This window comes from Acanthaster planci, linkage group LG09 (genome assembly GCF_054643075.1).
Source record: "Acanthaster planci isolate LZ-2023a linkage group LG09, COTS_SCS, whole genome shotgun sequence".
Taxonomy (NCBI): Eukaryota; Metazoa; Echinodermata; class Asteroidea; order Valvatida; family Acanthasteridae; genus Acanthaster; species Acanthaster planci.
This window is the reverse complement of record NC_141785.1, coordinates 20,673,262-20,698,198: the sequence shown is the minus strand read 5'-3', so window position 1 is coordinate 20,698,198 and position 24,937 is coordinate 20,673,262. Positions and strand designations below refer to the sequence as shown.

Genomic DNA, 24,937 nt, shown 5'->3' with positions numbered 1-24,937 from the left:
GGCTAAACAGTCAGTGTCGGCAGACGCCCCGAGTTACCCGTTAGCGTCCATTCTCTGGAGCTGCCAGCATTTCTACCTCGAACTAGTTTGTAAATATAATCTGCACTGACCGTTAAAAATTTACTTTTAACATTGACATACTGTTACAGTCACTTTTGGTGAGTCCTTCGGACTGCAAGTTGAAGAAATATTTCATACACAATCATAAAGCAAATGAAAAAAACCACTCGACACTTTTGTTTCTTTAAAAACTTTAATTAAATTAATTTCCCTTCAAGAAAGACTTATTTATTTTATCTTAGTTCTCGACAAGTCGCAGGGTCTCTTAACTTTTGGTACAACTAAAGCGTTCGATCTGTAGTAAAGATTGCGGTAACACCATGTATTTATCTCTTCTTTGAGTATGTGTGGTTCTGAGAAGAACCGGGGAATAACTCGACGTTTCGAACAGTGTACTCTGTCCGTCTTCAGGAGACTCGTTCGAATTATTTAAAACTGAATTTTTTTACACCAACTTTCCTCAAGTCAAACTACTGACAAAACACCCTTTTTCAAAACCTCCAAGAAGTTAGGTCCACTATTAATTACGGCGTGTTCAAATTCAGATGAACCTCCGTTTTCAACTCACATTATTTCGGTTTCCCGTCACTTCACGGCAACCTGTATTTCCAATACACTTTATAGAATTAACCTATGAACCTTCCAGTTATATACACTAGCTTTCAATCCCTCAGCTGGTTTATGATCTCAACTGGAAGCAGTACATAAATGTCATTGCTCAATCGCCAAACTTTATATCCATAACTGGAAATATCTTTCCTGTACCGTGCCTTCACTAATTGTCACAGTTTTTTGTGACTTTTCAACCCACTGGTATTACTTTTCAATTTCAATTGTGCAGGCAGTTGGAACGCTCAATATCAGTTACCACTACACATCTCAATTCCTTTAGCGTCTACCTATTGACTTTCCAAAACAATTACCAATCCTGAAAATTCTTACTTTCGATAATACTTAAAACGGTATTACCAGTTTACACTTCTCAATACATTTGTCTTTACAACAAAAATAAATCAAAGTTTCTTGTTAGAATCCAATTTTAAACCACTTTTATATGGGACTCAACATTCAATATTTTTATAATTGTATAGTCTAATCTTCCAACAGTTCATACTTTCAGTATTTACAAAGTCAGTTCGCATCACATTCAAGGGTCAGATGATCCTGAGGCATACAAGTTCACAGGGTTTTGCTGAAGTCGACGCTTTCACAGATCCACCATTGTACGTCACTTTGAGCTCCAAGTCTTGGCCACGACGGAATGGTAGCTACAGGCCCCTTCTGAGTATTGCCATGGGTCAGGTGAAATTGCAAAAGGATCCAAGAACACTTTTTACTGAAATCCCGCCTCAAAACCAGTTATTACGTGCCATGGTTAGAAGCCTTGACAAATGACTGCAGGCAGTTCAGAAGTCTGCTTGTCTTTGGGGTTGATTTTAACTCAAAAAGCTTTTCTTTTTTTCCAGATTTTGCCAACAGACTTAAAAGCAAAATTTTACGTATTCAGAGGTTCTGCAATATTAAACCTTCTTCTGCTGGCTCTGACTCCTGATTGACTGGACTACACCCCAAGAAAAATTGGCAAAAATGTTCACACTTGACTGATATGTTCACACCATGGCCCTGAACAAAAGATGCATTCCTTGGACATCACACACACTCATCACTTTGCATAAATATTCTTATATGGCAGTGGACTGAGCTGGGACACATGCAGTGAAACCAAGATACACTTAATTTAATATTCATTAGGCTTAAACTATTTACCGATGAGAGTAAGGGAAATAAAACACACACCAAGAGACTGGTTTTACAGGAAACTTCATTCACTTGTAAAACAGCATACACAAATCATTCGATAAAAAAAGAAAAAAAACAGATTAAATGTGACACATACGTTGATCTGATATCGATGCATTGGTATAAATCCCGGGGAATGGGGGAAGGTATATCCCCTCCACTTTAAGGGGCATGGACTACTGAATCACCTCACCTAACACACACACACCAATGGTTACCCACACATTCGTGGTGAGAAAAAAATCGAGGCGGGTGGTGAATAGGTTTCAGACTGCCTAATAACTGTGGAGTTTTATTCCCAAAAGCCAGCCTAGGTTTCGCCAGTCTGTGCGAATTATTTCCAATTGTGAGGAAAGTCACCTCACCTAAACTTAAACTATCTACCTTGGCCCTTCCGTTTGACGAACAATATAAGGTCCAAGGGTTACGGGTCGTTTTGACGCACACCACCGATTAGAAATTGAGTTAATGACCCGGTCGACTGACACAACAATGTTCAGACACAAGGGTACAGTCCACTAATTCAAGCCCCATTGAAAACAGTGTAAAATTAGCACTGTTCAGGGCTCAATAACATGCACAACAACATCCCTGAGACTTCTGAAACACAAATTAAATCACTGTCTGGTCCTTAATTCTTACAATTTTTTGTGGGTTAACCAATTACATTTTCAATTATTCCCACAAAACAAAATCACCTCCAGAAAAGTGAGTTTTCCGGAGTCTGATTGCAGCCATTTTTCAAGTGGCAATCTTCAACTTTCTCAGGCACCTATTACCATTTTCCAACTGTAGCTTGTTGCCATTCGATCTGCTCTTATATGAAAGACCTGGGGAGTTGATCCTGGCAACGATTTACACAATCTCACCATTTTGGGGGCCAAACAATCTTCTCTTTCAAGGGGGCACTAATGAGCTTGCCAGAAATTCTCACTTGAATTAGTGGACTAATTCTTTATAAACATCAATTTTTTACTGTTTGACACCAAACAACACTGAATGGTTGAGAATGCATCAGAAACCTTGATTCCAGAGAAAAATGGAAAAAATCATCTAATGGCTGTATATGGGGAGAAAATGCTCAAGGTCAGCCAATAGCAAATGTGCACAAACTACTGCAGACCGCCTAGGCCTATATTGCAAACACAATGTGCAGTTAGTATCTGAAAATAACACTTTTTCACAAGAGCAGCTTCAACTAGCTGTTGCTGCTGATAATGGGAAAGGGTGCCCCGGCTGGACACTGCCAACTGCAGAGTCCAAGTGCACGAAAAACATGAAACTTAGCCATGCTTTGACATGAAAGTTCACCGTGGATATTACTCCAGTTGACAGACTCCAGCCCAAGAGTTGAAAACATGAGCCCAAAATAGGGCACTTCCAACACAAGAGTGGAATAAATCCCCAAGGAGAGTGTTTCAAGAAATTTGAGTCACCTGTGCATATATCTGCGGCTTGGTGAGTTAGTGATCAGGCTGTACTTGACCATCTATAATTGAACCGCACCCCCCGGTTACGGTTGGCTTCTGTTAGGGTTAGCCTCCATTAGAGTTGGCCTCTACTGGGGTTAAACTATGTTAGGGTTGGAATCCAACTTTTCTAGGCTTCATTCAGTCATCTTAATCAAAATCATTCTTGAAACTGACACACAAACAATTACAAAGCTACATGTTCCAGAAGTACATGTACATGTCATAATATAATTCCCATGCGGACATTTGGATAATCATTATGCCCGACAATCCAGTATTTCTGATGACTCATAATCCATAAAACTGTTATTCATGGCTTGTTGTGGTCTCTACTAGGACCAACGTAAACAAGAAAAATGATTTTTAAAACCCAGCCGCCACTACTGCCTGGACGCCCCCATTTTGAAATCTATAAACACCCATATTTCACTGTTTGACACCAAACAACGCTGATTGGTTGAGAATGCATCAAAACCTCAATCCAGGTAGACAAGTTTAAAAATCGCCTAGTGGCTATACATCGGGAGAAAATGCTCAAGGTCAGATGTTCCAGTGACCCAGATCAAAACATTAAACAGCGCCCTCAATAGTTTGAGATTTTGGACCATAAAATTTGCGTAATGTTTAACGTTAGATTTAGCAAGTATTTACATTGTAACATGAACTGAGATGAAGCCAATTCATACGTGAGATTTATCTCACCGGAGATTTAGTTCCAAGTAAGCGTTGTGAATATATTGAAGTTAGCTGTTTCACTGAAGTCACCAAAGTCCGTTTTATCATCTTAGTTTAGCTTTGTTGAATGTATTATGAGCAAATGTCAGTTAATTAAGCTAATGTACATGTACATGTGTACATCTGTAGTACATGTGTAACAAGCTCTTGAAAGGAAGGATAATATGCACACGTATTTTTGCGTTGGGGAGATATTAATTATATATAACGGGTTTTGCCCTTACCCAAAGTATATTAATAAGCACTGTATGCTCAGTGCTTGTCCGAGAGCTTGCGAAAAAACCTCACAAGCTTACTCGGGTGGGACTCGAACCCACGACCTCCTGCTTACTGTACTGGTGCAGATGTCTTAACCACTCGACCACCGAGCTTGCCGGGGTCGGCTGGCCGGTCCGAGTCAAATGAAGCAGCGCATACAGTGCTTATTAATATACGTTGGGTAAGGGCAAAACCCGTTATATATAATATGCACACTGTTATACGTGACTTTTCCAGTTTATTGACTACTCCCAGTCAGATTTTGTAAACCTCTTTTGAAGTTTAGTTATTCTAGGAAACTCAACAATTGTTGATAACTTTGTCCTTTTTGGGTCGAATAAATGCAGCTAAGTAAGCCATATCCAATATGCAAATTTTCCTCTGAGTCCGACCGAGTTGCTTGCACTTCTGAAGATCCATCAGCCAATAGCAAATGTGCACGAACTACTTGTAGTGACGGCGCTAACAGGCCAGTGGGGGCGCTAGTGTGGCTCTAAGGGACCGTGCTGGTCCCTGCCGGTTAGCTTTGGGCCCACCCCTGCGCGCGGCGCCAGCGCAGTAGCATTTTGGGGATATTCTGTTACCTCAGGATTCTTTTGCGCCAGTTCTGGCAGACATGATTCTGGTGTGATTCGATCCAGTGCTAATGTGAGAGGAGATCCAGACTTGCTTGTACTTTTGTATTCTACAAACCCCGTGTGTGTTCGCCGGTTTTGAGGAGTAATAAAGGCCAGAAGCGACTGGACCGGAAGACAAGCGTTTGTGCCCCTCTTTCATACGTGTGCAAAACTCACTAAAAAAAAGTGGCGACTTTACACTGGTGGCAGAGGGGCACGTCTCAAGCGAAGGTGAGGGTAATTTGTTCTCCTTGGCTTTAGGCCTCCGGTCATTATGGATATGTGTGATACAGAGAGTGGGAGCTCGGGTCTCTTTTTGAAACAAAAAAAGTACCTCAGGACGACAGCACGATGCTGGAGGAATTAATCCTTCTTGATGGAGGAAAGACAAAGTTGTAAGCAGGCTCGTGAAATTCCTAGCTTTTGTGAGGGGGCCCTAACGCCATGGAAATTGGCCTCAGAAGTGGTCGGCGCTGCACGGTGTCTGACCAGGCCATGCAGTTGGAAGTGCCGGGGGAGGGAGGCCCTTCTCGGGCCCCGACGGCGGCGATTACGCATAACCCAACTAAATGGGCCAGGGTAGACCTAGATTAGAATTTGTAAGGACCCTCGGGGGCCACCTCGCCACAGTCGGTGGCACAGAAACTGGCTTGCACCGTGCGGTGTCTGGACGGACCGTGTTGCTAGAAGTGTCGGGGTGAGGCTTTACTTGGGGCCTGATAACAAGGAACACAGTGGGCTTAAGTGCAGGTTAGTAGGGACTCCCAGGGGCCACCTTGCTGCAGATGGCGGCATGGGAAATGGTGTGCACCGTACGGTAACTGAACAGACCGTGTCGCAGCAAGTGGTGGCGGAGGAACCCTGCGCGGGGCTGACATGTACAGTACCATCCCATATACTGTGGCTAGTATGCGAGGGCCTGGTGCCCAGGCCCGGCAGGTTCGTAACTGATTCACAATATTTGGGATTAGGGGGGGACTGCGCTGATACACGTACAGATTGCGGGTGTGTCCACGCCGGATTCCTCACGAGCCCACACGCGAAAATGTGAGGCGCCGTCAACCCATCCGTATCAGTGGGCTGCGAGTAGGTCCGTGTCGGATCCTTCATCGGCCCATGCGCGGGTACTCGGAGTGACGTTGACTCATCCATGTCAGCGGGCTGCGAGCGGGTCTGTGTCAGATTCCTCGCCGGCCCATGCACGGGTACTCGAAGTGCCGTTGACTCATCCGTATCAGTGTGCTATTAGTGGGTCCATGTGGGATCTCTTGCGAGCCCCTGGGCGGGCACTTGGGATGCAATCAACCCATCCCTGCCAATTTGTCACAAGTGAGTCCATGTCGGACCACGTGCGAGCTTATGCGCAGATACCTGAGATGAGGCCTGTTGGGCGATGGTGTGGGCGACCCACACATTCGCGATTGGAATAAAGCCAAACCTGCTGCTGCGACAAGAGGGGAATGGGGGCTTGACTCCCGACTGGGGAGACACATGAAAGAGTGCTGCTCGAGCCGGCCACCCAAGTGCAGGACCCGGCTACTGGTGTTCCGGGCCTAATGCCCTAAAGCAACCCACGACGGCGAGTCGACGACCTACGATGTTGCCCGACATATTCGACGGAAGTTCGTCTTTGGCTGATTACCTGGTTCATTTCGAGAGTGTTGCAATCATAAAACACTGGAGCGACGCTGAAAAGGCAGTGTTCCTAGTTTCCCATTTGAAGGGCGCAGCCCAGGAGGCTCTGGGGGATTTGGCACCGGAGTCAGAGGCTCAGCACAAGAAGGTGAAGCTTGGAATCAGGTACCTGCAGACCGTGGAGCCTCCTGCGCCTGCCCCTGATGAGGAGAGACTGGACCCGGCCCCTGCTTGGAGGAGGGGGCCGGTACTAAAATGAAGTGCTATGGCTGTCACGAGTTTTGCCACATAAGGAGGGATTGCTCAAGGCCGAACAGGGAGCCGACTGGTGCTCGACAACAAGACAGGGGGCCCCGCCCGAGGAACAAGTGAGGGCCGGCCGCCCCGGATGGGGATGGCCGGCCGGGGATTGCTGAAGAGGTGCCTGACAACCTTCGGAGTTTACTGAACTGGGGGTCCGCTCACCTCAGTGGGGGTAGCACTCACGCTTGGCCAACCTCTTACAGCCTTTGGGATTCAGAGCGGTCTTTACCAATTGAAGACAATGCCCTTTTGGCTCTGCAACGCCCCGGCCACGTTTGAGCGCCTCATGGAGAGAGGAGAGGGTTGCAGTAGCAAGTAGCAGTAGTCTACCTGGATGACGTCATAGTCACTGACCCCGCTGATTCTTCTGTCTCGGCTCTGGTGCAGAGTCTGCATGTCTTTCCCGCGTCTCCCCACCATGTGTCTGCGTGGGCGTCGGTCGTTCCAACAATGAAGGTGGAGCCACCAACACCTCATCATCAGAATTTTCCGAGTCCAGGTCACTATCAGAAGATTCATCAAGCATGGGAAGATCTCGGAATGGGGTCCCGGGAATCGGCAACTCACCTCTAGGGTCGACAATGAGCATTTTCCGATTGAGCCACTTCTCTTTACCACCAATAATACGCCGGACTGCATACAAATCCCCATCTGCATTGTGCCTAACAATCACAAATTGCTCAGTGTCAAAGTGATTACTGAGTTTGTGCCAGTCTGTGAACTGGCACTGCTTCAGTAGTACTCTGGTACCTACTGATAGTAGTTCTGCATGTGCGCGCTTGTCATATTGGCGCATATTCCTCTCAGCTGCCTTTGTGAGTCGTTCCTTTGCAATAGCATGGGTTTTCTGGACAAACTTAGCTTGTTGCTTGATGGTATTTTCACTCCAGTTGCCTGCTGTGTTGGCAAGTAAGTGATCCAGGGGGTGGATGGTTTCCTGCCGAACATGAGCGTGAAGGGAGTATAGCCGGTTAGGCTATGAGGGGTGCTGTTGTAAAAGAAAACTAGATTTGGGAGTAGCTTGGGCCAGTTTCTACGATTCTTGAGTTCAACAGATTTGATGAGGCCACAGAGCGTTCGGTTAAAACTTGACCATTCCCTTGTGGATGGTAAGGGGTGGTCCTTGTTTTGCGTACTCCGTACAGACTGTACAACTCTAGCACAAGGCGACTCTCAAAGTTCCTGCCCTGATCCGAGTGGCTGCGGGAAGGTATACAGTAGTGCGCGAACCACTGATCGTGCAAGACCTGAGCCACTACTTCTGCTGTCTGATTCTTACAGGGGACTGCTAATGCAAACTTTGTGAAAATGTCCGTCATGAATAAGACATCTTCGATTTTACCATGCCCTTGATCTAATTTCAAAAAATCAATTGCCAAACACTTGAGAAGGTGAAACGCCAAGAGGTGCCCCATTGGAGGCCTGACTACAGGTGTGGGGGCTTTCGCTACAGTGCAAGAGAAACACTTTTGAATGTGGTCCTTTACATGGAGATTCATTCCGGGCCATAAACAACGGTCTTTGATCAAACTAAGAGTTCTCTGTACGCCCTGGTGGCCCCACTGGTCATGAGCGGTCTTAATGATTTCACCTTGCAGTTGCTTTGGTACGAGCAACTGGAGAACTTGCCCGGTTCCACGGTCACTTACTGCCCAGTACAACACACCAACTATTTGAGGCCACTGCTTTAACCAACTCTTGACTTCCATTGTATTTTTATTTTAATTCAAGCCACCTTCCCCTGGGTCCCACTTGCGTTCCCATAGCCTCTACTCCTCGCCAAGTGCCTCATCGCCTTTTTGGATTAGGGCTAGATCTGAGAGAGAATAGGATGGCAACACTGAAGACGCTATCGTGGGAGGGTCCTCCACAGGACCTTCCTCATCCATCTGGGCAAGCTTAAGCACTGTGGTAAGGCATAGGTCATGGGGAAAAGTAGTACACTGCGTAACAGATCGCACGCATTCAATAACCTCGGGTTCTGTTTGGTCCGATGGGTTGCAGCTCAGCGCATCTGCACACTTTTTTGAACGTCCGGAGCGATTCGAGGTCAAAAGCTGCAAACTGGGCGACCCATCGCTGTTCCGTGTTTCCCAGTTTCGCAGTCTGAAGATGGGCTAGAGGATTGTTATCTGTCCACACTGTAGTGTGCCTACCCAGCAGATACTCCCTAAATATCTCTGGCACAGCCCATTTTAGGGCAAGTAATTCCAGCTTGAATTTAGACAAATCGGAATATCCTCTCTCAGCCTCCCTCAAGCTGCGACTGGCATAAGCCAAGGGGTGTAGCTCGCCATTGTCATTGTGCTGAGACAGACACGCGCCAAGGCCTCTAAGTGAGACATCAACTTCAACGACAAAATCACGATTAAAGCGCGGATACGCTAGAACTGGTGCCCCACAGAGAGCTTGCTTAAAAATCAAGTGTATTAAATGGCTCATCCCCCCCATGTCCATTCGAATGGCACACGGGACTTCCCTGCTTTTAACGCAGCCTTGCCTGTCAGCACATGCAAAGATGCAGCAACTTTGGCGAAATTTTTGACATAGCGCCGAGAGAAGGACACAAGTCCAAGGAACGACCTTAATCGTTCCACACTAGTAGGAATTGGCCAATCTCTCACTTGCGCTACCTTGCTGGGATCAACGGACACTCCGTTGCCGCTCACTATATGGCCTAACTGAGTCACTGAGCTTTTGAACAACTGGCACTTTGAGCCATTCAGTTTTAGCCCATTACAAGCCAGCCTGCCAAACACCTTGTCTAACCGGTAAAGATGCTCATCAACGTCCAAGGAGAGCACAAGTAAATCATCTAAATATAGAACAACTTCTGACAGGTTCATATCAGCGAAGATCAGTTCCATTATGTGCTGAACTGTGCTTGGACAGTTGGTTAGTCCTTGCGGCATTCGAAGAAATTCAAAAAGTCCCCATGTGACACGGAAGGTAGTCTTAGGAATTGAGTCTGGGTGTAAGGCCATTTGAAAGTAACCATGTGCCAGGTCAAGCGAAGAAAATATCTGGGAACCCCCCCAATGACTATAAGGTCTCCTCTATCCGGGGGAGCAGAAACGCATCCTTAGTGCTCTTTGCGTTTAGGCACCTGTAATCTTTACACAAGGGCAACTGCCCATTTTTCTTCCGCACCAATACCACAGGGCTGGCATACTGACTCGTGGACTTCCTAATGATATTCCTATCCAAAAGGTCCTGCAATAACTGTTTAACTTCCGCGGCTTGACTTGGGACAATTCTTCGATATAGCAGATTAACAGCCTTTTCATCTGTAAGTTTGATTTCATGACGGATAAGATCACAGTACCCTACATCAAACGGATCCATCGAAAATGCACCTTCATGTTTCTGAATCAACTTTGCTGCTGAAACAGCATCTGTGGCTTCCAAATTCCTAAGGCTGAGACCTGGAGGTAACAAGTACATTGACCCATCAGGGAATGTAAATAATTCCCGTTGTTTGCCACATGGATTCTCTGTGGAATCATTATTTTCATGCAAATTTACACCAGGCCCCTCGTCAGGGCTGTGGTCAACAACAACTTGGTGAACACACACTTCAAAATCATTCGAATTGGAATTAACTAAAATTTCCTCATTCACCGATACCTCAAATGCCACTGCAACTCTAGTGAGAGCAAGAAGAAATAATGGCTCAGAACTCTCATTTACCACAAATACAGAAATCTGACTGGTGTCAGTTTGATGTATGCCGTCCACTACTCTAATGGTACTGTGCACAGATACCTGAACGGGGGGAGGTTGTGAAGTCAAGGGACATGCTTGCACTAGCAATGAACTATCCTTTAAGCTAGATTGAGACTCACTCAATGTTCAATGCACAACTTTTACGGTTCGGGGGGGGGACAGTTGCCGACTCCCGAGTCCAAACCTTAAAAACCCCTGCCTAAGTAACTTCAGAACAAAGCTTCTCTTCTTCAGCTACTCCCACATTAGCCCCGTCTATGGACTTAAACCACTGTAAGGCAAGGTCCCATTCGGGATTCCTAAGAATCTGTGCTAATATTTTCAGCTTAGAGGACAAAGTGCGCAACACATTGCAGCCAAGCAAAACGGGGTATCTTTACTAGCGGCCTTATCACTTAACACTAGAAATTGGGCAGACACTAGGGACGTAACAGCCCCAGTGTCCAACACACAATCTGCCTGGACACCACCTACTAATATACTTGCTACAGGGCTTTTCCCAATAAGCTTTCTCCTCTCTGCTGTGGAGATAACCCTATCTAAGTCTAGAGTCTCAGTATGATCTGTTTGATAGGTGGGCTCGGAACTGCCCCCAACCATACTACCCTCTATGGTAGAGGCACCACTTTTCCCGCCTTATCTTTCTGGACAGGCTTGGGTTCTGTGCTAGCCTCGTTTTCTCTCTCTAGTAAATTCCTCTTCTTGTAGCACTTTTCAGCTACATGGCCAGGTCTCTTGCAAAAAGAACACCTGGTGACAGGTCTATTTGAGTTGCCCTGTCCTTTCTCTATGAGAACAGCTAACCTGTCAAGTCGGTCATTGGTGACTGCCTGCTGCTACCGCATGACAGTCTGCTGTTGGATCAATTTGTCAGTGGCTGAGGTTAGGCTCTTCTGACTATTCACGAGATCCCCCAATACTTTCCTACTGGCTAGGTCCCCACATGTCGCCCTATCAACCCTGTGGTCAGTCTGTTCAACCGAGAACACCTGATCACCAACATCTTTCCCGGTGACTAGGCGACATGCATCGTCATCCTGAAATAATCTTAGAGTCAAATTCCGGATCTCAAAAAAATTCAGTTTTGGGTAGTCAACCACAAGTCTGCGTAGCTCCCTACGGACAGTAGAATCAGTCATCAAAGATCACATCCCTTACAAACTGCTCTTTGAGTGCCCCCTGCCTTAATTGACACAATGCTGCCTTCTCTTTAAGGTCACTAGCAGCAGACTCTATCCTATCTCACCAGCGTAACATAGAGCGGTTATAATCAGTAAGGCTCTCTCCTTCCAGCTGGTGTCTGGAATAGAAAGCATGGTTCAGGGATTGAAATGTTTTCACCGACCTGAATCTCGAAAGTAGCAGCCCTTTAAATTGTTCAAAGTCAACCCTGTCGCAGGGTGGGCAGTACAACATTTCCTCACGGGCACTACCTGTGAGGTGATCCATTGCAACAGCCACCCTTTCCTTGTCATCCAGACCAAGCTGTCTTGCATAAGAATCTACATCAGTAAGCCATTCCTTAAGGGATGGGTCATTGGACGTCTTTGGGCTACCACCGAACTTAGAGAGTTTGACGCTAGGAGCGCGCTGGTACCTTAAATTCGAAAATGCTTTAGCAAGGGTTTCCCCTAAGCCTGATCAGACTTGTTTGGCCATACCCAACCACAAGGTGAAAAGTATAGGCTACAAGTAGGCTAACTACCCAGCCCAATATAAGCAGAAAGCTCTATCACGCTCAGCCAATTAAAATTGAGGCTATCACTTCCAAATATCAATCACTTCAACATATGAATAAGCATGACAATTAAGTCATTAAACACACATGTAAACTCCAACAACCTTGGAATATGTCATAAAATGCTAAACTTAGGCTTATACACTGAATCTGTCGATTCAGTGAAGACTCCTAATCAACAAAGAGAATACACAATGATGCAAGATACAATATTAATCTAAGATTTAGCAGTCCAGCTGCAATTCTGCCTCTTGATGCAAGGATGTGAACTCGAAGGCACACTTCCACCGGTAGCAGCATCCGCCTTCACGGTAATCCCGGAGATCCGTAGTAGCAGCTCCGCATGCCTTCAGTATTGTACCGTCGCATCAAAAGTTGCACAGCTGCATCCGAAGCTGCCTACTGCACTACAGGTTTTGCCAAAAGTTGAACAGCTCCACCCAGGGATTGTAGATGGTGAATGATGAGGAGAACCAGTTCCAAGGCGTACAGGTTCACATGAACTTGAAGTTGATTGCGATCAGAATGCACCCATTCCCATCCTCGTCGCCATTTTCCTGTAGTGAAATCCTAGCCTGTGGTAGTAGCACAGCAGGAGGTGGGGTTCATCGCAAAGTTAATTGGGATGAGTGCGAATGAACCGATGACACAAAGATTCCACATCATACACAGGAGATGGGAATTACAGTCAATCAATGGTTGGATTTATTAGAATCTTGAAGAAATCAAAGTTAATTAAGGTGGTTGAATCAGGAAGCTGGTGCATGAAAAATGTGAAGATCTCTGGTAAAGAATATCTATGGTAAGAAAACCCCTGGCAAAGAATCCCTGTTAAAGAATCCCTGGGTGCAATGCCTGTCTACAGGTGATACAAAAAAATAATAATTCACACTTAGTAATAGTAGTGCTACATCCATGCAGCAATGGCGGCCAAAAAGTACATGACTTCAGCACAACACTAAAATAAACGCAGCAAAATACAAAATACTAACTTCACAAAGTATTGAAAAGACACTCACCATAGGTTCTGGAGATTTAGGCCCATCATAGCCTTACAGGGCCATCATACAACCGAAGGGCGGACACCCCAAAAGGTGAAATTTCCAGTGGCAAATACATACCAAAACCTGACGTAACACGGAGTAAATGAATGGTTTTCACTGTGGGCCGGAACTAATCGGAAAGCGCGCCTTACTGCCTGGCCATACCACTCATGTACACACTGAATATTCTTGCACCCATTATGGTGAGGTTTATCAGCTAATAAACATATTAAATAACACAGGGAGATTGAGTGAAAGTGAAAATAATTAGATTCCTTATAGTTACAGGCATCTGTGACAATTAACAAGGTCCCCTCGTGTGATTGTCAACACATAATATATTTAATAAATAGCGTAGGCATTTCAAGGCAAAATGCCCTACGCGCGGGAGAGAACAAATGGATAGAGTTCATATGTAAATAAGGTCAACCCTAAAAATAAATCAGTTTCTAAGGCCATGAGAAAACATTGCGCGTGTATGAAAATGAAATACACATCCCCACACATATTTGGGGGTTTCAGTGTTTTATTTGTCATTCTGTTTCATTTTCATTCGTTCTTAATCTATTTGTGTGTTCCTGTTTTTTTTAATTTTTATTTCTTTTTTATTCTTTGTTTTGTTGTATCTATTTATGTTATAAAATTTAACCTTCTTTCATTTTATTTGTTTATTTATAAACACTAAACCCACTCAGCCAGAGTGTTTTTAAGGGGCCGTGTTAAAGATTACAGTTGTGTACACTTTGAAGTGGGGTCCCCTTGATGTTAACAGTAACTGTGTCATCAAGAAAGTTGCGCAGCTTTGACCTTGCACCCAGCAAGATAAGTACAGTTTTCTCAACATGAGACTTAATTTGTTTTGATCGAGCCATTCCACGACACTAGTCATATCTTCGTTGATTTTCTCTTTGAGATCAAACTCATCTTTTCTGGCATAGTACAAAGCAGTGTAATCAACATAGATACTGACCTTACAATGAACTACATGCAATGAAAGGCCATTAATTAAAATGATGAACAAAAGAGTGCTGACAATCGATCCTTGCGGTATTCCGCAACTTACTGCACGAAGGCTGGAGCTCTTCCCATAAATTGGAGTATAGTGAGAACGACCCTTTAAATAACTTTGAAACCACTTAATGCCATAGTCGTCAACACGACTTGAGCTTGAGCTCCTGGATAAATATATTTAGATCAATTTTGTCGAATTTTTTTTAGATCAGGCATGACCACTCCAACCATATCGTCATGATCAAAGCTACTGAACCATTCATCGGTCAGGGCCGTAGAGGTTGAATGTAACGCTCGGAATCCCGATTGGTTGATATTTAGCAGCTGGTTGAGTTCATGTAATTATACAGCTGGTCAAAGAGTGCTCTCTCGAGGATTTTTGAGAAAATTGGGTCTAAAGTTACTCGGTTCCTTAATGTCACCTCCTTTATGTACTGGGGTGATTCTTGTTTTCTACCAGTCTGCAGGTTTATTTTGAAAAACGCCTGTATTCAGTGAGAGAATAATAAGATGCGTCAATGGACCAGCAATGACAGGGACAGCTATTTTAAATAGCCTAACACGACAATTGTCATGTCCTGTGGCTTTGGTAACTGCAAGTCCCTGAAGCTGCTTCAAAACAAAATCCTCACCAACCGGTTCAAAATGGAAATTTCCATTTGAGACTGCAGCACTGCCAAGATATTTGCCGGATGAATCAGTGTAAACAGGTATTTTTGTCGCAAGTTTGGGTCCATTACTTGCAAAACAATTATTAAGCACATTGCCAATAACTTCAGGATCAGAAGTATCTTCGCCATTTGTGTGAATACTGCTAATCGCAGAAATGTTGAATAAGATGTTTGAGGTGCTTTAATACTTGCCCACTGTCATTGTTGTTTGACCTGACGGCTTGATGGGAATACTCCTTTTCAGCCTGTTGAATATTGACATTAACCTGGTTGAGCAGAGTCTTGTAGTATGTTTTCCAGCAGTCATCATGTTTTGAAGTGATAGCCATCTTTTTTGAGTGATCCTTTTTGTGGATCCGCTCCAGTAAGTCCGGATTTAACCTGGTTGGCTATTTAGCTGCACGCGCGTGATAGTGTGTCTTTAGCGCTGCCTAAAGGCGCCTTTCAATGAGTTCGTCAACACTTACACGTTTTCGGGGTGCGTTGTATACACGATGCGTTCATGCATTTCACTTTTACGGACTCAAAAATCGGCTCCATTAATATAACACGCGTGCGTTGCCTTCGGCCGTCCAAGTCGCCCGGGGAGCGATTTTGTTGCATAAGCAACGCTTGGTGCAAGTGTTGACGCGCATATGGAAAGTCGCCGATACGCTCTCTCACGCGTGATCCCGAAAGACTTTGGCTTCTGGAAATACCGAATTTGCTCATTCTGGAAGTTTTGTGAGCTTTACATGAAGACATCATGCGATTGCGCAAAGGTTCACTTTCAAACGCATATATCCATTTGAAAGAAACAATTTTTCTACGGTTTGAGGATAATTAGGAAATAAAATGGTCTACTTGGTGCACATAAACTTTGAATTTATTAATCTGTTTGACACGTGAGATCTTCAGATTTTTTTTGTTTTTTGGTGCCACGCCAGGAAATTTGAAGTTTTTCGACACAGAAATTTGGCATCGTGGTATGCCATGTTATAGGACGGACAAATTCATATCGTGAGAATACACTGCAAGTCGGGCACCAGTGTCAGTAACTGTATGTTCTGAAGGAGAGCTCCACTACTCTTGGCCTTATCGACGGGTATTACTGGCAATGGTGACATCAAAAATATGGACAAATTTAGAACAAGGTTACTGGTTTTGCCGCCAATGGCAAATTATACACTGCCTTTATCATTTTGTTGTCACATTTAGCGGATATTTTGTACAATGAAAATCATACAGCATTTTCACTTCCTTTTAGATTCTGTGTAAACGCACAGCGCGTCTCTAAGATCATACGCGACCCTCAAAACAAGGGCAGACTGGCAGACAACGTGGCTCGCTATATCCTACACGTCACCAGGTTCGGGAGCGATCATGGATCTCAATTACATTCAGAGAAATCTCCTAGGCCTAAACGTCTACCTCTTCATTGGTCTGGTTCTGGCCTCGGTTATCATGATCAACGAGTCTGTTTGCTATCTTTGCTGCCGCAGCCTGTGTTGCATTGGCAGAGGCGACCGTTTTAAGAAGGAGTGAGATATAAGGTTATTTCATCAAGTTCTAAGATCTGATAGAAATTCATAATTAGCTCTGAAAGGTTTATCCCAGAGACAATGATATTCCACAAATCATCCCTAAATGCAAAAGGATTGTCATCAAGCAGACTTTTAGGAATTCTTTTTGAAAAATATATCAAATGCAAAAAAAAGTAAATTAAAGTAGGCCTAAATGCAATTTTGGAACTGAAAGTTTCTGGATTTTCTAATTATATTCGTGGGAGTTTGCTACTCCGAAACCTGCTGGAAATCTTTTGGAGTAATAATACAATACCTCAAGAGTAAATTAAAATAACACCAACTTTGGAAAATGCTCTGTATCATTCTGATTATTTTCCTCTGAGCTTGCAAGTCTAAGCCGCACTGTAATAAATATCTTGGAATGTATTAACTACCCTAACATTGATGACTATAAATTCCTTTGCATTGTAACGAATCATTAAACAAACAGCAACCGTTTGTTATTACCAGACGTACATTACATTACATTTTAATCAAACACAATAGCTTTAACCGTGTAATTTTGAATTCATATCAAGTTCATTTGAAATCCATTTACTGAACAAAGATGCAGGAGTTTGAGTTTATAATTATTTAACAAATTGTTTATCACAATAAATCGTGTTTTTTGTCTCCAAGCGATTAGCGATTTCATTCCACACTAACTAAGTCTCGGAAAGAACTCCCCTCAAAAAACCCACAAGTCCAAGCATCACAAAAAGGGTAATTACTCCTTTTAATGTCAAGAGGTACATGTTGATTTTACGGCTGACATTCATCACGCTGTAAGTGGTGAGATTAGGTTTAATACTAATGATAAAATAACAACCAAGCACATCAAACGTATTTCTTCTATTCCCAAATCCCTTGAATTGAAACAACCCCCCAGAAGGCTCCCATACATCCCCAAATTACAGTTAACTATAGGCCTATCTGTTGTTCGATGCAAAGTGCCAACTTGTTCCAGTCAACTGCACCCGTGGCATCAAAAAACTTGAAGACGCTGATCTCCTCGGGTATCTCTGAAGTGTCTCTCGTGATTGGAATAACCACCCGATTGCAATCCTTAGTCTTCCGAAGTCGGACAGCCTGGTTCATCGAATATTCACACTCGTTGTTGAAGTCTTTATCGTTTATCAACAAAATACTCGCACTGCATTTCATCAGCTCAATTTCATTCCTGAATACATAAATTCCTGGTTTGGCGTCCCTATGACGAGTACATCCTTTCAATTTCCGGATTTCCTCCAATTCTACCAGAAGGTCATACGACACCCAATTTTTCTGGCTCTCAGGGTAGACTACAAAAAAGTCGAACTCGAAGCTGGACACTCGTGCTTTCTCAAGCGCTTTCCTAATTGGCTGCTCCTTCGATCTTACAGGTTGCTCCTTGACGCCAACTTTTGCCATGTCTCTAGCCAGAGATGCCATCTCATGAACATCATCACTCTCAGCTTCCTTCTTGGACACAGTGAATGAGACAGCATGATCAGCATCCACATCCAAATTTTCATCAGCGACCACGCCTGAGGCTTCCTTTACTGTATTTCCACTATCTCCTTTTGTGATGTCACCTGCCTTGTGAAAAAAAGTTTTAGTCCAAGGATGCTTAAGTTTTCCTCCAGTGTCAACACATACTAGGCTAGCCTGGGAGACAGGTTCAACTGGCGCTAGTAAAGATGACAGTTGACTGAGTTCCCCATACTGGCCACAGTAATCAACCAGCTGTTGAAATTCGTCTGCATATGCAGATCTGAACTTGTTAATACAAAATGTTCTCATGTTTTTCTCTCCATATTTAAGTAGCGCCCTTTTCAAACAGTATGCAGCCTCAGCTAAGATAGCTTTGTCCTTGGTAGGTTTCTCCTCATGAAGTATACTCATATAGACGTTGAGAAGTTCATTGAAGTTACCGGTGTAATTGCTTTTTGCAGGTTCACAATCTGTTGCTTGTTTGTAGCATCCGATAGCTGAGCGTTTTTCTCCGATATCAAACAAGCATCGTCCTCGCATAAGATGTACCTCAATCCTCTTGTGACCATCTTGGCAATCCGCCGCTTTGGTGAAATGCAACAAGGCTTTCTCAATCAAAGACCTGACCTCGCCATCTTGCTCTGTGTGGTTCTTGGCAAGGAGGTAATAGACCTCCCCTAGGCGTGCCAAATCCCAAGGGGTCACATGCATAGCCATTGCTTTTTCCAGGTCATTTTTGGCCAGCTGGAGAACATTCCGAAGAAGACCCATCTTGGAGCTGTCTTGGCCTGCCTCTCTCAACTGGCTATAATAGTGCTTGATGTTGATCATAGCTCTTGTAGTGAATGCATAAAAGTTGAACTCTGAACTGTCCAGACTTATGGACTGCTCCAAAAGTTCCAAAGGTTTCTGAATTTCCTTCTTTAGGGAGTACAGGAAGTTTGCATAGCGGGCCAAGAGCCTGGCATTGTTCGGCGACACCTTCATAGCCCGCAACATGCACTTTTCTGGATCGTCCTGGAATTCTTTGAACTCCTGGCGCAAATCTATAGAAATCTTCCTGATTTTCAACGCTCTGAAAATATCGGCCAAGTGCCGCCAACTATCCCATTGGAATTCGGGATCGCCTGGACTCCTCTGAGTGATTTCATAAAACAGATTTACAGCAATTTCAATGTTCTCTTTGGAAGCACTATGCTTATTCTCATAATAAAGATTGTCAAACAGTTTATGTGCATTAAATGCAATGCAAAATTTCCAATCGTCTTTTTCGGTAGTTTCTACAGCTTTCCCTCCAAGTTCAAGTGCCTTTCGGTACAAATCATTAGATTCCATGTATCTCTTCCCCTCAACAGTGTCAGAGTGGATATCAAAGGCATACGCATACGCCTGTTCGGCCAGGCAGCGGGCTTTAATCATCCTCTGTGATTCAGACAACTTAGGTTTCTTTGAGCTGTCTGCGCTCTCTCCTAAATCAAGTAAGTGGATTTGCTCATCCTTGCAATGCTGTGCCTCAGCCATTCTAAAGAGCTTCTCTAAAACATACTGCAGGTTGGCTAATGCATTCAGATTGACTCGATCTTTGGCCAAGACTGCGTGGAAGTAGCCAAGAGCTTCCTCATGACGGCGTAGTCGGAGTACCAGAAGACCTTGCAGGTTCAGGATGGCAAGCTCTTCAGATCGGCCTGTTCGTACCCGACGGAAGTGATCCAAATCTCTAAGTTTTGTCTCCACCACGGCTCTGTCGATGTTGATGTCTTTGTTGATGGGTAGAGGCAGCATGTAGAAGCCTGGAGAGATGTCTAATGCCATTCTTCTGGCTGCTGGTAAATCTTCCCGTTACAGAAAAACTATTGGGACAAATCAGAGAAAAGACTACAGGTAAAAATATTGACAGCCTCGTATATCGTTTTATCGTGTATCGTTTTATCGTGTATCGTTTTATCGTGTATCGTTCTTAGATAGTTAAACAGGAAGGTTAATGATTCCAAGATAAAAGCAAGACTTTTATCATGTACACAGCTATTTCGTAACAAGCCATTTAACTCTTTGAGACATGTATGTAATTGAAAGGTTACCCATAAAATAATGGACTTTTAAAGTCACCTCAAATTACATCTCACAAAATTCAAACATCTGTGTAAATAAGACAAATGTAAATTAAGTTTTTGGAATTGGTGAAATTAATATTTTGAGTAAAAGTAAAAAGGAGATACATGCATGTGCAGCTCAAATAAATAATCAAATAATAATTGCCTCAAATTAAAACTATTATTGTTGGTGTCGACATGGAACCTTCCTCACAAGAAGTATGAACCACTTCAGGAAGTGTAGACCTCTTTCAACGCGTGGTGAAACATAATGATGACATAATCCTGAATTTTCACTTATTGAATTAATTGCGTATTTGAACACCATAACGAAATAAATATATATAATGTATACCTCTAAAACAACGTATATTTTCAACTTACACATACAAGATCTCAGTGCATTTTATATCAGTAATTATGATATAGAAAATAGCCTGCAGCCAAAACGCGCATGCATTTGATATTTCAAACGGAATAATACATGCACGCAACCTATTTTGCATTTCGATTTTTGGCAAACGGTTTTCATGACGCATCGTTTTAGAATACAAACGCAGTTTCTGCAAACAACCACAGGCTACATAAAACTGCCACACAAAATTTCGACTTTTTCATAGGTGTGTGCACATGGATGGCTGCACTTCGCATTCTGAACTGGTGCTCTGGTATTTTTATTTACATGGCTATGAGGCTTACATAAATCTCACTTCGTGAGTATGGGTCCATTTGTGGCTAGTGACTCGTGCACCGAAAAAAAAAACTTAAACTGTTCAATTTGAAAGCCAAAACTTGGTCATTAATTACGTCTTGTTCTGACACCACGAGTCCCCAAGTCAAATGCAAAAATATGCACAACTCTGGCAAATCTGCGTGCTGAAATAGTTGTATAAATTTGAGGTTTCTACTTAGAATTTTTTGCTTAGGCCTATGAATGAGCTAATTTACGTCAGGATAAAAAGGACCAAATTTATACCCTTTGAAAGGGCGAGATGTAAATTCCAAAAAAAAGTTAAATGAAACATGAATCATTTACGAAGACTTGGATTGAAAGTTAACCGTTTGCACTGCATGGGCTCTTAAAACGACAGTTACAATAAAACAAAAAAATGGACTTCTACTAGTTACCATCATAACCTCTACCGGAAAATTAACCAGCATTTAACCTCTACTATCCATCGTGGAACAACGTTTGACAGCTGGCATTCCCTGGCATTTCTACGTTTTCTTCAAGTGAAATCAAATCAAATCTTGTTTTTGGCCACACACCTCTTACAAATTTAATGCAAACCTTCAACTTTTGTACAAGGCACAAGCAGCCCTTTCTGAGGGCTGTACAATTCTTGAATATGAAAGCCTTGGACGATACTGAATCAATTAATGTCCACTATCACGCAAATCATACTACATCTACATGTTATGTCAACGAAGAGTACTTTTCCTCGATTGGTTTTATTTCCGAGTCAGCCATCTTGAATCGAAAGCGAGGCAATTCCTGCATCATTTTTCTAAAAACCTATTATGTGTAGGAATGAATGTGATATAAAGGGGCAAACGTAACATAACTGTCCTCGTGCTGCGATGGGCGATTTAACACTCATGTCATTTGTTTTCCAAATGAACAAAAAGTTTTTAAAAATTAATGTGAATCTATACCTAAGATTGTACGTATAGCTAAATAGGCTCCACCCATTAAGAGTATTAAATAAATGAAGCAGATTTGTTTAGCACGATCCAAAGCGGCCATTTTGTGAATAATGCCCACTGAAAATATGCCGTAGGCCTACATGACTGGATGTAATAGAGAAAAATAGTGTTGCGTTCCCTAAATATCAAGTCGATGGTAGCATGGACTTTACTTAGTGTTTACGGGACGTGATATTTGGGGTCAACAATTTATTAAGCAGTGGACGTGAAACAAGGGGTTTGGGTGACAGTCAAACTGTATGGTTGGTTTATTGCTCTCACTTCTCTTCATCAAAGTTCAATGTGGGTTTGAAGAAGGTGTAGCTTGACATAATACAACACACAAAAGGCAACGTTATAGAGAGGCGAAATTGTATACGAGTGTAACTAAACTACGGTTTGGCAGGATCATTGGAAATGCAAGTCAGACGGAGTGGGTTACGGTACGTGTGTGTAGCATCGCACAGCTAGGCTACATTCATCGGGCCGGGCCGTGGTGGGAGCTGTCCCGGACCACCACGGTGACTAGCAAGGGCTGGACGGGGCCAGCGCTGGTATGTACCGACCGCACTGCCGCGCAGACCGCAATGAGTTGAGCGCAATGATAAGATCGCCGCACTGTGTACCATTGGCTCAGCGTAGACGGGGAGGACTGGGCTAGTTAGCAGGACAAGGGTGGCGAGGGACACGGGGGTGTCCCGCCCGGCAGTCGGTTCGGACGTAGCGGTGACGGACCGCTATGACTCTCACTAGCACCCTGGGCTAATTCGTACCGCTCTCGCATCGGTCCAAGCTAAGCTAGCTGGCCATTCATATGGTTACATTTCTTCGCCATAAGAATGGTTACTATCGCACTTCTCTCGGAAAGGGTCCAACCGCCGCACTACGTTAGGTTCCGCTCTCGTATATTAAATTCAGTCATTTCTTTTTTTTTCTTTCCAACGAAAAGATTCCTTTGTATTTAGTTAACATGTACATTTTTTAGATATTTTAATTTTTTTCTCGAGTACTTTAATCGATTTCAATCAAGCAACCATGCAACTTAGGAGACAATAAATCTGTGCTAAATACCTGTATGGGTGTTTTTGGAAAGATGGCACCTACAGTCCTGGACTTTGATAATTTTGATAATCAATGGATATCATGAGACAATTTTATCTCTGCGCTAGCAACCATGCAGCAAAACCATTCAATTGCCACAAGTGCCCGTAATGGACAACACACTGGTATTCTACACAGTACAACTGTATGGAAGTTTCACCAAAATAGAAAATCATATCAGAAAGTTGCATTACATTCCCCAATACTGGTCGGAATTCCGGGAGGCTGAATACTTTCTAATATGGACGGTTTGAAGGGGTTCAAACTATCCCCTCCTCTCTAATTCTCTGTAATCCTCCATTATTTTTCCTTAAAACACCTACCCCCTGAATTGTGCCACGCCCCCAACCATAGTTCTAGGGGTATCAAACAACCACAAAACAGAAATTTTGGATCCGTCTTTGCAATCATTTAAAATGCACACCGTGCGATTGCAGGATTTGATGTCATTTTTAAATACATTTTCCCTGGGAAGTATACCCACTCGACCCCTTACCCCCTTGATTTCGGTTTCCCAAGCCATCACTTTTCGAACGCCTTCTGATGATCTTGAGAATGCCCGTTAGAGTCAATCACAATTTTGACAAGATCGCGGCTTGAGATACAGAACTGCAAGTCACTCCGTGTGACTTGCAGCCCACCTTTTTTTAACGGGTTCGTAACGCTTTGGGTTTTTAATGCAGCCTGGGGAAGATTTCAATGGTAAAGTGGCATTTTTGCTGCACAGAAAATGAATGTATCTCGATTGATATGAGTGGGCTGCATTAAAAACCCAGAGTTACGAACCCGTGGGCTGCAAGTCACACGGGGCACTTGCAGTTCTACGGGTAATGTGAAATTGCAGACGTCATCTGTACAAACAAAATCTTGTTAGAACCAAACAGATGGGGTTTCGGTCCTGAAACTACAAATATTACGTGATTCATAAATCATGATTGATTGGGTGCATACTGGGCAGCAAACATGCTTACCTGGTACCCCCTTACGATGAGAAGCTTTTTACGATCTTCTGTATAGGGCCTACGGGTACTTGTTGGAGATGTTTGCAATCAGTATGGTTCTATAACCGATAATAATCCTCCATGTTAATCGTGGAGGTACGAAAACCAGAAGAACCGTGAACATTTCTGCACAAAGATCGAGCGTACCGTGTGTATTTCTCAGATCAAACGGGGATTTCCCTCTTAACAGCTGGTAGCCAGTAATATTGTTAACTCATTATACATTTCACCCTGGGTACCAGCAAAACCGGGCCTCGTGTAAACAGCGCCCTCTTACATTCTGTGAGTAATGGGTCTAACGGGTGTGATTTTTTTTCAGTTCGGTGTTTTCAATCCAAAACAATATCATAAAGGGAAGTTTTTACCGTGAAAGTCGTTTTATATCAGAATTGGAAGAGGACTGATCTCTGTCTTATCGCTAAAGGTTCTCAAAGTCACAATGAGGTGTTGAATGAACTTTTAACATGGTCCAATTTCAACAACCAAACATTACATACTTCATAGATGAGGTCATCCATACCGTTGTCCATCCATAAACACAGAAGTAATTTTATAGAACTTCAAATTCAGTGTGCGAATTATTACAAGCAACGTGCTGATCCTTAATTAACACAAATTAGAGTGGACAAAGCCTTTTTTTCTCTCTCCATGCAAAGACTTTAATCAATGTAGCAAAACTTTCATTAGCGTGGTGTATGTAGGGAAAAACTTTGGTCATATTATAAATTGTTATAACAAAGAGCAAACTTACTTCTGACACATACTTATACTTAGCAAGATAACTGGTACAACAGGTGAAAGCCGGGGGATCCGAGGGGACCGATGGGTACAATTACCCCCCCCCCAAAAAAAAAGAGGAGAAAAAAGAGGAAAATTATATTTCTGGAAAATAACAAAAGGTAAATTTTATGGTGTATTTCACTTCCCTTCATTCAAAGTATGTACAAGTGTTTCACCCAATTTCCAAACAGAC

The 24,937-nt window shown here is 43.3% G+C and overlaps 1 protein-coding gene across 1 annotated transcript; it reads right to left on the bottom strand.

The window, feature by feature from the left end:
- Positions 1-16,203: 16,203 nt before the first annotated feature.
- Positions 16,204-24,172, bottom strand: LOC110985483 (tetratricopeptide repeat protein 22-like). The gene is made up of 2 exons (XM_022246532.2): positions 23,935-24,172; positions 16,204-19,936 (listed from the first exon to the last, which is right to left on the bottom strand). Exon 2 carries the CDS (start codon positions 19,896-19,898, stop codon positions 17,535-17,537), a length of 2,364 nt encoding a protein of 787 aa, XP_022102224.1. The 5' UTR covers positions 19,899-19,936; positions 23,935-24,172; the 3' UTR covers positions 16,204-17,534.
- Between the last annotated feature and the right edge of the window lie 765 nt (positions 24,173-24,937).